Here is a 15,254-nt window from a genome sequence, read left to right on the forward strand (position 1 = left end):
AGGTTCCTGGGTCATACCAAGGATCGTGGAAATCGGGTGCGTTCACGGAGATCATTCTGCGCAGATTCTGTGCCAATAAGAATTTCTGTAACATGTACTATTTTTTAAAAACCAATCAGATTATACGGATTTTCGAGTAATAACATCAGAGCATGCATCCAATAGGAATCTGTTTTTCACAAAAGAGTAAACTGGATGTATATAGTTATGTTCCTTCCGGAAACAACTGCCCTTTCAACCTTTTAAAAAAATAAGTGTTTGTGCTTGCTCGGCTCAGTTTGATAGATTCATATTGTGGTAATTTGAGTAAGATTGGGAAATCCGATTTGTCATATAGAGTCTGTTTTTTTTGGTTTTTTTTTTTTTAATCTGTTAAATTGCAATTTGTTTAGAAGCGTTGGTGCATGTCACTTAGCACAGCCAACAGCGAGAGTTTTCTTTCAGTTTATGATGTGATATAACGTGACTACATTCTAATGCAGCAATTGACAAAATCGTGTATATGGGGAGGAAAGTGACAAATTATGCACGCAAAGTATTTTCCAGCCCAAAAATAAGGGGCATTTAATTCAGTGCTGAAAATTAATATTGGACAAACACAGGGACATACAGTATACGCCATTGTAAGGGAATAACATACAAACAATAGGCTATGTGCTAGTGTTCTGTATTTAACCATTTAACATTTCTTGTGCAAACTCATTTAAAGGAATTTCTAAGCTTGATGATATTTGGCAGTAACTTGTTGATATTGAATTCATGGCACAACTTGCAGCAATGAGGACCCCAGAAGAAATCTGTTGTGTTGTCACAGTTTTCAAAGCAACAGAGGATTTCATGTGTATTGACAGAGATGGTATACAGGAGGAGGCCCTGGATCTTTCCATTTCTCAAAGTGATGAAGCCTCATTGAGCCCTCGAGCTGCATTAGCCAGACCCTGTGAACCATGGAGCTGCAGTGGGGTAGTTCTGAACAGCCAGACTGGCATAACAGTCTGCCATGGACTTATCTTTACCCCCTTTCTCCTCAACAAAGACATGGACCTGTCTGGCTGCCAGTTCCTGCTTCCTGAGAATTTCAGTAAGCAGCTTCAGATTGAGATTCAGTTCTCCGATGCAGTGCCTCCCGAGTTTGTCACAGCAAGGCAGAAGAACCATACGGTGAACCAATGCAGTGGAAAAACCTACAGGAAAACAAGACCCCAGTTAAACCCATTGCCCCAGAAGGCTGAGCTCCTCATGCTTGTGCCCTGTTTGGAATTTCAGGAGACTTTCCAGAAGATGTTTAACAAATCAGACAAGTGGCAATTTTATAATGAGCAAGATGACTTCGAACTGAAGGAACTTCAAAATGACATTCAATTTTTACACTGGTTTGCCGTTCTTAAAGTGCCAGGTTTCTTGAAGAAAGAAGCAGGGGCAATGCCTTGGTTGGCTGCCACAAGCTTAAGAAAAGCGGACTTGGTGTTTGCTTGTGGTTCACCATTTGGCTCTTTATGCCCTGATATCTTCATGAACACCCTTAGCAAAGGGATAGTGAGTAACCTAGCAGGAGAGGGCAATGCTGTGATTCTCACTGATGCACGCTGTTTGCCTGGCACTGAAGGAGGAGGACTTTTCTTGAAAAAGGGAGGCCACTTCTATCTTGTCGGTTTGATTGTGTCTCCACTCTACTGGAAGGCAAGTGAATGGATTGGACTTACTTTGGTTTGTTCAGTGGGGCATATTTTCAAAAATATGAGGCGGTTTGTAACTGAACATGACCCCTCCTTTAAAGAGATTTGGCCTCCAATACCAATGGACAGGACACTTGCCTTGCCTAGCCAAGTTAAAATAAAGTTTGCCCTAAGTCATCCTTCAGTGGTCTTAGTGGAGTGTGGTCAATTCTGGGGCTCTGGGGTGCTGATAAACTCTAGATTGATGCTTACGTGTAGACATGTGTTGAATGAGGCAACAAGAGTCACGGTGAAGAGCAACACCACCTATGAAAGGTATAGCTTTTATTGTTTGTCTGTTGGATAACCTTGCAGGATATTTCTTATATATGTGTATTCTGTGGGACTCACCTAAGCATGTGTGTGATGTTTTCCTTTGCTATGTGAAACTATAAAAGAAAACACACTAAGAATGTATGTGATACTTGCTAGAGATGTACTAAACATTTTGAAATTGCTTTTAATACCGTTTCTATGTTGGTTACAACATTTGTCCAGCAGGTGGCACCATGTGCTAAGTTTAAATTACAGTCGAGAGAAACTGCAGTGTTTGTGCTGTATAAGAACTGATCTTCTTGTTTTTCAGTTTCTTCTCTGTGGTAGGACAAGTGATTTTTTCAACAAAGAAATACTCAGCATATGACATAGCTGTGGTGCAGCTCCAAACTGATTTTCCTGACAATACTGTGTGTGAACTTGCTTCCAGCTTTAGCCCAGGTACTGTATGGTTGTAATTATCTATTTTTTGACAAATAATTTGTGTTCAAGGTCCTGTTGTTTACACCCCAAAATGTGTTTCTGCAATGGCCACTGCCAAGACTGATGCAATATTTAGTTTAATACCTGTCACAAATCAATATTTCGGGGTTTAGTGATCAACCAATTTCCCACCTAGTCATTCTGCATTTAAATAGGTAAGATTTGCTTAATAAAATCACTTGCCTATTTTTAAAGAGGCATCCATTTGTTTAGTTAATAAAGGTTGCAGTTTGGTTAATGTGCAGCCCCAGTTGTTTGTAATTTCTAGAAAATGGATAATGCTTTGGGGTACCACTGTTCTTGCTTATTAAATCATATATATATATATATATATATATATCTGAAAGGGCTATTATTATCTGTTCAGGTAGTAAATACGCCATCCACAAGCACCACAAATCAACAGGGATGGTTGAATACTTTTTGATTCACGTTACTTATTTTGAAATAATAAATGCATTTTGTTCCTGTTGAATATTTTGTTAAATATATAATGCTTACTTATGTTTTAAACCACACAGGAGAAGATGTCCTTGTTGTGGGTTTTGGAGTTTTTGGTCAGAGCTGTGGACCGTCTGTGACAGCTGGAATTCTATCCAGAGTGATTACCTGTGATTCCAGACCAGTGATGCTGCAGACTACATGTGCAGTTCATGCAGGGGCCAGCGGGGGTGCTGTACTTCGAGCTGGAACTGGAGAGCTGCTAGGTAATGCATTATGCCAGATATAAAAAAAAAAAACATTCAATTACCCAAAAAACTCTTTGAAGGGATTCTGAAAGGATATGAGGTTTCTTATTTCTGTCCCAAGAGTATTAGGATGCTTTACTAAGAGTTACACACACAAAGTGCTTTCAAAATGTTGTTTTACACCAGCTTTGCCATTAAGTCAGTAGCATAAATAAATGTATTACAATTATTATGGCGCCAAATGCTAATGTTTGTATAGCTACATGTATCCCTGTGAATTTATAAAAGCTGTACATCTTGATCATATGGCTGTTTAGCAAATCTAAATTAGTAATATGTCATGTAGAATGTAATGTAAAATGTAGAATGTAATGACAGCTTTTGAAGGTTAATGCAATTTACAATTTGGACCGAAATAATATGATACAACAAATTACTCCCACACATTTCAGAGTATCGTAAACTAATGAACCACAATTATACTTTTAAGCCACTGATGGTGACTGAAAATGACACCTTTTCCTCTGGACAGTTCCCCTAAATTGAGAATCCAACGCAGTAATTGAATTTCCTGATTCACAGATGCAGATGATCATTTAAAAAGAAATGGCAGAAGAACTTAAGACATGCCATGTCCTTAAAGGTTAAAGCCTAAAATCAGAGAACCTGCATTTTAATAATATATTTAAAATAATATTTTAATTTGTTTTTTAATCCCAGACAAGTCTGACTTTACTTAACAGCAAGGTGGCAGCAAGCGACTAAAGTGAAGAATAGTAATGAGTAGATGAATTCTATACAAATAGTGATGCAGTGACTGTGAACCCAAAGCATAGTTTTTATATCCTCAGATATCTGTACAAACATGTCAAAATCGAACATTTCCTTAATGAAAAGACATTTTTCTCTGGCAGCAAAACCAATGTAAGGAGAGTGATCTCCCTAGTTGGTAATACTGAAACAACATTCATCAGAAATACTAAATAATTACAAAAATAATTTTTGAACATTTTAATACAGAATACTAACATGCATACTGACCATTGACCTCACAATGGTAGTAAGTTTGAATGGAGCTCTACACATTTCTTCATGTTTATATGCATGCAATAACCTCTGGCCTGGTTTAATCAATCACTGCTCTGAACAGGTTTATGCTTGCATGTCTTACCTGACTTTTCCTATATTACGTTTCAAATTATTGATTGCTTTGCATGAAAATAACCAAGATGAAAAAAAAAAAAGAATTGAGCCATTCGCTTATTAAATGCACTGCAAATACCACTGGCTGCTAGATTTAAATCTGCTTCATTCCAGAGCATACCAATCATTCTGGTAAAAGGGTTCATGCAGCCAATTACTGGAACATGCAACTAGCAAAGGCCTGTGCTGTACACTTTTTAAAACCCATGTGCGGGATGCATACCCCCTGTGATGGGGCTATAGTAGAGACATACATGCTTAGATTTACATTTTTACATATACTCCCCGGCCACTTTATAAGGACCTGGACCAAATAGTCCAGTTGGGCCATCGTTTGCTCTGGTCACACCCTTGATGTGGCAGATACAAAAAGTGCAGGAAGGTGTCAAATCCAATCTGGTCCGGTGCATCTTAAGACCCACTTCCATGATGCTGATAGCTCTAATCCTGTTTTACAGCCGAGGCAGGGATATGATGCTATATCTCTTTTGCTGTGAGGTTTTAATGGTGCGGTTTTGCATGGGTCCGTGTCACAGGCAGTTGACTGAACTCTCTTGGGAGATTACAAGTTGGCTGCTGAGCTAGGATTGGGAACAAGGATACAAACTAGGTCCCACTGCCTCCTGTATCTGACTAAAAGGGAAGTCATAAAACAGTGTGGCTTAATATTGATGTGTGTGCAGGTCACACAGAGGGTGTTGTTGCTACATTTAACTGGGATGGCTGTTAAACTAACCATACAGCATGTTGCATGGATAGAGAGCCACTGGTCACTTCAGTGAATTGATGGGTAACAACAGTGTTCTAGTGGGCTAGTCTAGCTTCTGGAATATCCTGTATCCTAAAGCTGTTATAAATAATGTATGTTTCTTAGTTTGTCTTAGACAAGGAGAAGGAGATGCAATACCTTTTATAGGATTAACTAAACAGTAATTAATCACAAGCTTTCAAGACCTCAAAGGTCTCTTCTTCAGGTGAAAGTAGGAAAGAGAGATTGATGTTTACATTCAAAGGTGGCATCAGAACTTTAACAAAAAGCACCCATTCTGAATCACTGCAATTCTAATGCAAGGAAAAAAGCTGTGTTGGAAAAAAAAAAAGTTTAAGTTATTCCCAGTGGTTTTATGCCTGTCTTGAAATAGCTGTTTTAAAATCTATTATCCAGTTAACTTGTAGGTTAAATAGCTGTGTTTATTTGTACTGAATGCAGAAACCGTTATTGTACTGCCATAAGCAAAACTGCAGTACAATGAGGATTATAGAAAATGTGTTTAATTTAGAATTTTGTCAGAACCTACAGCGCAGAGATAAAGAAAGCGGTACAATAATCGCTGTCATTTTTTCAACATAATGATAAGAAAGAATTGAATCGTTTCTGTTCCCATGTTCTAAAACTGATAGTTGGTACAGGAAATCAAAATGTCCATTAAATGCTAATAGATGTACACTGCTGGCAGAGCTCAGAGCTGTGTGCTCAAGCAACAAAGTACTGTCTCTCTTGCAGTTGTTAGATTTGCGTGTCCTTTTTAATTGTCTAAAAACCGTCTGCAGAATTCTCATATTAGAATTGCTTCTGTGCCTGCTCAGCCTCAAGATTACAGATTTGCATACAAGGGCTGTGGAGCATTTTCAGCCAGATATCTTCAGGGTACCACTGAACTAGTGGGACGAATTCCACATTCATATCTTACTATATGTGAATGACAGACAAAAGTTAGTTATCTGCAGGTAACGACCACTGTGGAGGATATTCAGAAATGCTTTAGGCTATTTTTTGTAATGCATTTCAAATTTCTCTCGCTGTTTAAAGCGAGTTTCTAGATTTTAAAGTCCCATTAGTTTGTGAGGGTACCTGATTGGCTGAGACGATCTGTGAGGTTTATAATCTACATTGACTTTTCTTCCCTAGTACTTGTTGGAGCCTTACTTCTATGTGTCTTTTAAACCCTTAGGTATTGTATGCAGCAATACCAGAGACACTGCAGCTGGGGTGACATATCCACACCTCAACTTCAGTATCCCAGTCACTGTCCTGCAGCCACTGCTCAACAAATACGCCCTGACTGAAGATGGAGGTGTCTTTGAGGAGCTGGACAGAGCCAGTGATGTGGTCAGGGATGTGTGGAGGCTGCACAGCCCAAATTGCCAGGCCCCACGCAGCAAACTGTGACTGTCACAGCACCTGACTGAGACAGTCAGCAGGGGTCATGTCTGAGAAGAAACCTTCAGCCAACTGTGATATAGAACTATTGTTTTTTAGTTAAATTAAATTGTACTTTCTGTACCAGTTTATTCAGTATTGAATTTGAATTATCCAATATGTATAATTTTGTAACTGAGACTTTGATATGTATTATATTTGCATAATAAGGTACAACTATTTTTTATTACTATTGATACGGTAATAGAAATGATTGTACAAACTAAATCTGAACAGTGTGGGATACTTGGTGTTTTTCATGAGGGAGTTTTATGTTTGCATTTTCTGCTCAAGCTGCTTTAAATCGGTAATTCCTGGTAGTATATCCAGCAAAGGTTATTTATTTTACTTTTCAATGGTATGATAATGAAATTCTGGGGATATTCCCTGTGTCACCATGAAAATAATCCTTTCAATTTATAGTCATGAAACTATATGAGTTTAGATTGAAAATCCAGAGAGAAGAGAAGCAATAACTAATCCAAATGCTTTTTCAGCTTCATGGTGGATTAATTACACATAATTCAACAGGATTTAGGCCTGATTTATATGCACGTTATCAAATTGCTGACTAAACTCAAGGGCATAGCAAAACAATAAAATAAATATGGCATTTCCAGTATTGTTTATTTTATAGCTTTTTTCTGGATGGAATGGTCTAGATTCTCAAAAACAAATAAGAAACAACCAAAGTCTTAACAAGACACTAGATTAAATGTCTCAGTTGTTTATTTCCATTAACTTTATTATGCGTGCTTTTCCTTTCTGAAAAAATCATGCCAGTATGGAGTAAATAGCTTTGAGAATCTTGCCCAATGAGTCTGAAATCGTGTTTACCTTTCTCTTACTGTCAAAAACAAGGCGTTTCCTGTATAAAGGTGTCAGTATAATTTAATCAACATCTTGAAAATAAGATTACCTGTTTAGCCTGTTTAGTTTATAGTCTGACAAGAGGGAGGGACACAGCTTGTGTTCCTGAAGCTACAACTTCCTTTAGGTAATATAAATAAACTGAACAAGGCCTGGTTTATGTCACACTCCAGGAGACAGTTACCCAGGAATCATATTGTTCGTACAGAAATGAACTTGCTTGTGCGACACTGTAGCTTTAAGCACAGTAGTTTCTCCAATTCCAATCCAGATTATTCAAAAACAGTATGCAGTTGTTATTTTTTCGTCTCAAAAATAGTTTCAGCTGGTAGATTCCTGTAGCTCATCATTTTAGGCTCCCAGGGTGCTTGCTGACAACTGCTGGCTGTCGGGTATTACTTTTCATTTATTGTGGTTGTGAACCACTGCTGTGGATGTCAGGTTAAAAAAAGAAAAGAATGGCAACAGCTTTCTTAGTATGTCACTGACATGCCTTGACATGGAGATTGATAACCAACAAAATTATTATTTAAAAATAATGATGTTTTGACAAATTTAATTGATCCACTGAGAACTGAGTCTTTTCAAGTGACAATATACTTCTGTATACGTCCCTGCGGTTCTGTGGATAAAGAAAGGGCTTGTAACCAGGAGGTCCCCGGTTTAAATCCCACCTCAGCCACTGACTCATTGTGTGACCCTGAGCAAGTCACTTAACCTCCTTGTGCTTCGTCTTTCGAGTGAGACATAGTTGTAAGTGACTCTGCAGCTGATGCATAGTTCACACACCCTAGTCTCTGTAAGTCGCCTTGGATAAAGGCGTCTGCTAAATAAACAAATAATAATAATAATAAAATAATAATATAGAACCAAATCTGATGAATCACCTATATATAAATGTTAAATCAATAAAAAATGAATACCACAGTCTATGAAGTCCATTTCGAAATGGATGTTTCTCTATATTAAGTCATTTTGAAAACAGGGCCCTCATTGTCATTTTATATATTTTCAGAGACACAAACATTAAAGAGACTCTTTTTTTTTGTTTGTTTGTTTTGGAATACAAAGGACCTTTTTGAGGATGTGAACATTTGCTGTTATTTAGATCCTTAAAATAGAGCTCATTGAGTGTGTAGCTCAACTCTTAACCGAAGATTTTCCCAGACCTCACCTCCCCCTCTCCATTCATAGCCATACTGTATGAAAAATTGTTGAGTTAATAAACTGTTGTACAAAAAACCTCTAGGTCTAGTTTTTCACCTTTTTCATCAGTTAATACTTTTAAGATTGTTCTCGTACTGCTTCTGAAGAGAAGTTGTGGAGCAGTGAAGGTCAGGCCTAAACTTGCTAGCTATTGATAATTTAACTTTGTTCGACTTTAATGAGTCTTATTAGAACACAGCTGAACTGATTATTTCCCCTGCAGGAGAGATAGAATGTCAGGGCCTGCTGCCAGTGAAAACGGAAAAGTTTTAACCCATTGTTACATAGCATCCAGGGACCGGTTTCACAAAGCTTTTCCAGCTAGCCGTCCTGTAAATTCAGTTTCACTTTATAGATGAAAATAAAGTGAAAGAAAAGAAAGTGTGTATCTTTTAATAATTTTTAGACTAGCTGAGTTGATTTCTACAAAACTATATTGTTTTCTGAAACAGGCAGAACAAAACAGCATGCTACTTAGCCAGCAGTGTTTTGAGAAACTAACCCCAGAATTAATAATGAAATCCAGAAAGAATGTTTCAAGTTGCTTTTAAAGATGAACGTGCATATACATTACAATACAGTGCCTTTGTATGCAAGAAAAAAAAGAGTAACACTAATGCTAATGTGTAATTTCTATTCTATGAATCACAGTTGAGGATTTGCTGCAGCCCCAAGAATTTAAACAACTAATGCATTAAAAATGTAATTTTAGTGTAATGATGATCCCCAAGTCTAATGTGGGCCATGACTACAAAATAAAATTTGGATAATCTGGTTATTTTATCACAATCTCTGGTTTCTATCTGTTTTATGTATGCGGAAAGAGCAGCAGTTCCTCAATAATAGTGATATACTGTATTAGGATGGCAGATATAGTTCATTGCTTTGGACTGTTCTTGTGTTTCATGTTTGCCCCGACAACTCTACCAGGCTTAGTTTGCCTACTATAGACTCGCTACACATTTTCTAGCACTTCACATTTGTCAAAATGGAATGGCCATTATAACATTAAACTGTGGCCCATTGACGCATCTAGTTTGCCTCTCCAGTGGTCTTGGATCCAGGGAAAATGATTACTGTAAAATAACTTGCCAACAAATAAGAATTGATCACTTCCTCGGATCAAAAAATCTATATAAAACACACTTTAAATAGTAATCACTAGTTTAATATTGTACTGATATGAGTAAAAGAAATACTTTTTTTTTTTTTTTTTTTTAACTATCTACAGTATTATCAGCTGACGTTATTCCTAAGCAAAAGTTGCAATCTAAAACAACAAATCCATCCTTGAAACTGCACTGGTCTTTTCAATTGTTTTAAATGATATTTAAAATATATAATTAAAAAAAAAGTAATGCAAAGAATTTCAGTCCCACTGCCTTTTAATGTTAAAGTGCTCAAACATGAAAAATTACATAGAGTTCAGTAACATGCACTACTAAAAACTAACAGGTATCTTATTTTTATGAACATACAACAGTTACAATTAACCAATGGAAAACTGAATCTGAAAATGTGTCTATTGTGGAAATTCAAGTATACACAAAACTTCAAGTAACATACACAGTTAATAAAAAGTAATTCAAGTAGCATAATATGAATATTATTTTAAGTGGCACATTCTTGAAGTGTAAAATTTCAAGATTGGGAATTGAAAATTCAAATTTCTGACCTGGGTGGTTTAATTTGTTACAATGCAAAAATAAACAAAAACAAACAATAGTTCTAGTGTTTTTCCAACAGGTGGTGCCTTTTACCCTAAGCCAACCATCACAATAGCACCACCTTGCAAAAAAAGCTGGGTCACAGATAGAACTCATACAACATTTGTCAGCAGGTATCTAGGCCCAGGTAAAAATGCTTCATCACAACAACAATGTGTTTTTAGCATTCAATACAATTATTTGTTCTAAGACCATTCAAGCAAATTAAAAGAAAGCAAAATGAACATGAGCGATTCATAATAATGTTACTTTCATGGATATACATCATATACTTTATGTACAGAAATGTGTACGTGTACATTTTGGGTTTGGAACTATAGCAAACCATACTAAAAAACCTTGTTTCTAAAGGAATCCAGATATACTGTTTACTAATGTCTGAAACGCTCTCCAATGTTCCTTTTGCCATCATGCAGGCAACTTGGCTACATCTATTATTAATTTAAAGCACTAAAATATTACATTACATAGCTTGAGTTCCTATTTTTATAATGAAGGATATTTATTGGTTTCTGGCATCCATTTCTAACACAATTACCTGCTTCAGATAAAAGATACAAGCTGCTTATATCAACATTATACCAATCAAAAAGCATCATGGTGCTCAAATTCGCAAGCCTCAAATATGAACTGCTTTATTTATTTATTTATTTTTTATTTGTGTTATTTCGCAAACTTATTTTTGTATTAAATGTCAGATTAAAGTTACACTATTTAAGAGTTTATGTTTTTTTGGCTACACTGTGAGAATGTATTAGTTCAATAATCATTAATCAGTTTTGTTAAACGTTGAAAATTATTAGCGCTTTGGGAATGCTGTATTTTTATCATTTTTTAAATATCCAGCGCCTGAATGAAGCATTACAATTGGAGCTAATGGCATGCCAGTTGGTGCTACAGTTTTTCACCCAAGTTAATAACATGGTAATTAGTTCATAGTTTTGTATATTTAAAACATTTGTACATGCTTTAAAGGGGTCTAACTGTTAGCATACAAGAATCCGTTCTGAGCCCAATTTCAGAGGGTTTGTTTTTAGAAATTCATAGATCTTTACTGGGTGGCATTGCAGAAGATACCAAAAGGAATACCCTTATAGAGTTTCCAGACATCAAGAGTGCAAACCTGAAAACAACTTAATAATATAAATGTGGTAGGCTGATGGGGCTGCTGTTCAGCTGAAATGTTAGCATCTTAAGTGTGTCTTAGGGTTAATATAAATATGTTTATTTCAATATAAAAAGGTGCCATGTTGGGAGTCAGGTTCTTTTTTCTGTTTCTGTACTATGTCTATTTGAGGACTCTTCAGAAAATCATACTCTTTAACAATCCACAGTACTTTTCTATAAGAAAATAAGAAAATAGCTGTAAATATATTTTTGTGATCTTGTGAATTGAATTTGATCTCTTATTAAAACCAATAAAAAACAGAGGAATAGTTTTTTTTTTTTCTGTTGACAGAATAACTCCAGCAGCTGTTACTATGCAATTATATTAGGAAATGTGCCAAAAGTCAATTAACAGGACAATCAATATTGGGAGAATGATAACAGCAATCTCAGCAATCTTCCAATTACATGCACCTTTTTAGCCCTTTAGATTTTAGGTATCTTTAGACATAACTGCCAGTAATGAGAATGTCTGAAAACCTACACATGAATTCAATCAGCCCAGTAAAACAGCATGTTAAACATGTTGCTCTTTGCTCTTTTCTGGTGGATGCTGTTTTCTAACCCAAGGGAATGTGATAATGCATCTTTCAAGAAGGTGTTAGAGAAAGTAACACATTAAGAGATTTTCTACTGCATGGTACATTATTACACCAGCTAGACCATGGTAAATACCCTAAGGCAGGGGTCTTCAACCTTGGTCCTGGAGAGCTACAGGGTCTTCTGGTTTTTGTTTCAACTGAGCTCTCAGTTACTTAATTGAACCAATGTTTTTTGTGTTATTTTGCAAATGTGTTCCAGATCTTTAGCCACTGATGATGTAAAGACACCTATAAAACCTGCAGGATTGGGGCTCTGCAGGACCATGGTTGGCGACCCCTGCCCTAAGCTGTTCTTAAGTTAACATATGTCTGCAGTTCATGGCTAAGATCCCATCCAAAAGAATAAAAATCACACTGACAAAATCTGTCATTCCATGTAACTAGTGGTATAAATATTGGGCATGCAGTGTATCAGTGTCTATTCAAACTAAAGCCTTTTTTTAATTGACTGTTTTATTACAGTTGTTTTTAAGGATAGGCACTATGGTTTGGTATTTGGTACATGTTAATACTCACTGGTTTTCTGAATGAGATGTGGACATTGCTAGCAGTGTTAACAGTTTCATATTATTTTTATCTGCTCACTTCCAGAGCGTCACAGAATGTCATTTTCCGGTATCGATTATTTAAAGCAAGGCTCTTGGCAAAAAAACAGCAGTGTTATATTTTCCATGTCTGATTTAACAATAAAGGTGTAAATCCTTGGTCTAATTATCATGTATAAAATGTCAAAATATACTGTTGGTGACTTTGTTTTCCAAAACTCCTAGCTACATGTCCAGAAAATGGATGTGGTATGGAATTTTAATGTGAGCACTAAAATCTAAAGGGTTAAGAAGTCATTTCTGAGGGCGGTTAGGTTCGATGAATTATTATATTCTTAACCTGTCAAAGTGGATGAGTCCCATAGCATTCCTGACTTTAAACTCCCAGCAATGAACAGAAGTCGGCTAATCCTATAGGCAGGCAAACAACAGCAGCTTGCTGTGAAGAACTAATGTTTGTCTCCAGTACTGTATTGAAGTATTTAATGCTAATTGAGCTCTTTTTGACTGTAATTTGAAGTATTTTGTGGCAGCGTCAATCATTGACTTGTGAAGTTAAGACCAATTTTCCATAATTTCCATGTCTTTACAAACAAATGCCAGGTCTGGGACACCTGGAGTAGCCATTGTGTGACACTTGATGAACTAGGTGAAAACAGCAGCAATGGGACTGATGTGATGACACATTAGTTGCTGCGTTGACAACTCTGTAATACACCAACTGTTAACCGGCCTAATTCACTGCTGTTCGTACCCCTGATAAAAGGCCACTCATAGATCAAGTGCCAAACAGTTTTCGCTTCCGCAGTGTATAGTTGGCTTGCTTCTCTCATGGCAGGCAGTTTGAGCCTTGTAAATAACATGCAGCTGCTTCAGCAGAGACAGCACTGAATCCCTATGAGACATCAGTCTGTGACAGGCAAACAAGAAAATAAAACTCAAATTTTTCAGCAGCAGCATCCAAAGATGTGGGCATTATTATTAGAGGCAGTCAGGTAGCCACAGGCAAAGCTGAGAGTACTCAGCAGACCTAGCCAAGTGACGTATTATCATTCTCACATCTCCGGCTGTTGTTAAGCTTGTAGGAATCCTGTAATATGCAATATATATTTCTGTGGAATAGAGCGGGGATGCTCTGGTTAGTTTATGATAGTAAGCATTGTTTTTTTGACAGCTTTCAGATGAAAATGTCTGAGGCTTAAAATGCAAGTTATGGTCTACATAATGGAAAAACCTTTACACTGCAAAAAAAGAATAAGCTGTAAGTTTCTAATACATTTAAGACGAAGCCTGGTCTTCATCAGAGTCAATGCTATATTGTATGTGGTTAATTTTCTGCACTTTTGTTCCAGTCATTATTTCTGTAAGAGCACCAGCTGCCCTCCCAACATGGCCACCAAAACTCTATTGCTAACTCAGGTTTTCTGTTTTCTACCAGATGTAGCCCCCGTCATCAGCTTCTCCAGCCTCGCCTTCCTCCTCCTCTGCCTCTTCGGCATTTTCTTCTGCCTCCTTCTCCTCCTCATCCTCCCATCCAACCCCGCTTCCGAAATCTCCTGAATATCCAACTAGCTCATCTGGAAATGAGAGGGACAGAGCACAAGTCAGGGAGATTCAGTCAGGGATAAGAATATAAAGGGTTTTGTAAAAAAAAGAAAAAAAACTCAGTCACATATTCTATTCTATTTCTATTTGCTATTTCATTAACATAATGTCAAGATATAAGAAATAAACTATTATAAATTAGTCTTATTTGGCAGTGAACACAGACCAGTGAACTATATTACTGATGAAGAGGGATGGTGCCCTTTTGTAATTCTAATTTATTTTATTAATGTGCCTAGTCATTCACGTTGCCCTGTTCATGTAAATTTGAAATTGGACATTCTAATACTTGCAGCCCCTACAAAAAATAAAAAGCAATAACAATTATGTGTGTATTTTGTATGATAAAACCGTGACATGTGTTTGAGGTACAAATGCCTGTAACAAAATGGGCAGCTAGGTGTTCTTTTTAAAGTACCACAGTCTGGGTTGCCGTGGATACGGGACCCTGCCAGCTCGCCGCCATGCTGGTCCACACACCAGCACTCCTCCTTGCTCTGATCGCACTGCAGCTTCCTGTAATAGCCATCCTCGTCGCAATTTGGAATGTACATCCCTAGGAGATTTAAACAAGATCAAAGAAATTTGGTAGTTTAAATTTGCACTTAATATTGATGCATCTAAAACTTTTAAAAGTGATCATGATTACTGGTTTTTAGTACAACAGTAATAACTACCTTTTTGAAAGGGACTTTATACACTTACTCAGCACAAACATCTGTACCATTAGTTGAAGTGTATAGGTGATCAATTTAGCTACAATACCTTAAACATACTGTGCTTTAAAATGAGTGAGGTGGACAGAATACTTTATATGTGACCAGCTTTATCACCCACTCCACTCTGTCAGGTCTCTACTTGGGGTGGGTATTTATGTCTCCTCAGTGCCTCACACTGGAGAGGAGAAACACACACACATATTGGTCTCCTGTCACTCCATCTTTCCCGCAATGCAACCTGACAGTG

At 37.0% G+C, this 15,254-nt stretch overlaps 2 protein-coding genes across 2 annotated transcripts in view; one reads left to right on the forward strand and one right to left on the reverse strand.

The window, feature by feature from the left end:
- tysnd1 (trypsin like peroxisomal matrix peptidase 1) lies at positions 1-6,810 on the forward strand. Its single transcript, XM_034025188.3, has 4 exons — positions 1-1,991; positions 2,302-2,432; positions 2,996-3,181; positions 6,319-6,810. Exons 1-4 carry the CDS (start codon positions 760-762, stop codon positions 6,534-6,536), a joined length of 1,767 nt encoding a protein of 588 aa, XP_033881079.3. The 5' UTR covers positions 1-759; the 3' UTR covers positions 6,537-6,810.
- A 3,199-nt stretch (positions 6,811-10,009) lies between these two features.
- The window catches only part of spock2 (SPARC (osteonectin), cwcv and kazal like domains proteoglycan 2), a 47,162-nt gene continuing 41,917 nt past the window's right edge, over positions 10,010-15,254 (reverse strand). The window contains exons 9-10 of the mRNA XM_034026756.3: positions 14,707-14,844; positions 10,010-14,260 (exon numbers count right to left, since the gene is read on the reverse strand). Of these exons, the coding sequence (XP_033882647.3) occupies positions 14,115-14,260; positions 14,707-14,844 (284 nt within the window). The 3' untranslated portion in view covers positions 10,010-14,114. The remainder of the gene's footprint in view (positions 14,261-14,706; positions 14,845-15,254) is intronic.

Source organism: Acipenser ruthenus, chromosome 7, assembly GCF_902713425.1.
Source record: "Acipenser ruthenus chromosome 7, fAciRut3.2 maternal haplotype, whole genome shotgun sequence".
NCBI lineage: Eukaryota > Metazoa > Chordata > Actinopteri > Acipenseriformes > Acipenseridae > Acipenser > Acipenser ruthenus.

What these genes read in the sequence shown, in the direction of transcription:
- tysnd1 (XM_034025188.3), top strand. Translation starts at nt 760, where the DNA reads ATGGCACAACTTGCAGCAATGAGGACCCCAGAAGAAATCTGTTGTGTT. An exon ending in AGCAACACCACCTATGAAAG is followed by an intron (nt 1,992 to 2,301) that starts GTATAGCTTTTA and finishes CTTGTTTTTCAG; the next exon opens with TTTCTTCTCTGTGGTAGGAC. An exon ending in TGGAACTGGAGAGCTGCTAG is followed by an intron (nt 3,182 to 6,318) that starts GTAATGCATTAT and finishes TTAAACCCTTAG; the next exon opens with GTATTGTATGCAGCAATACC.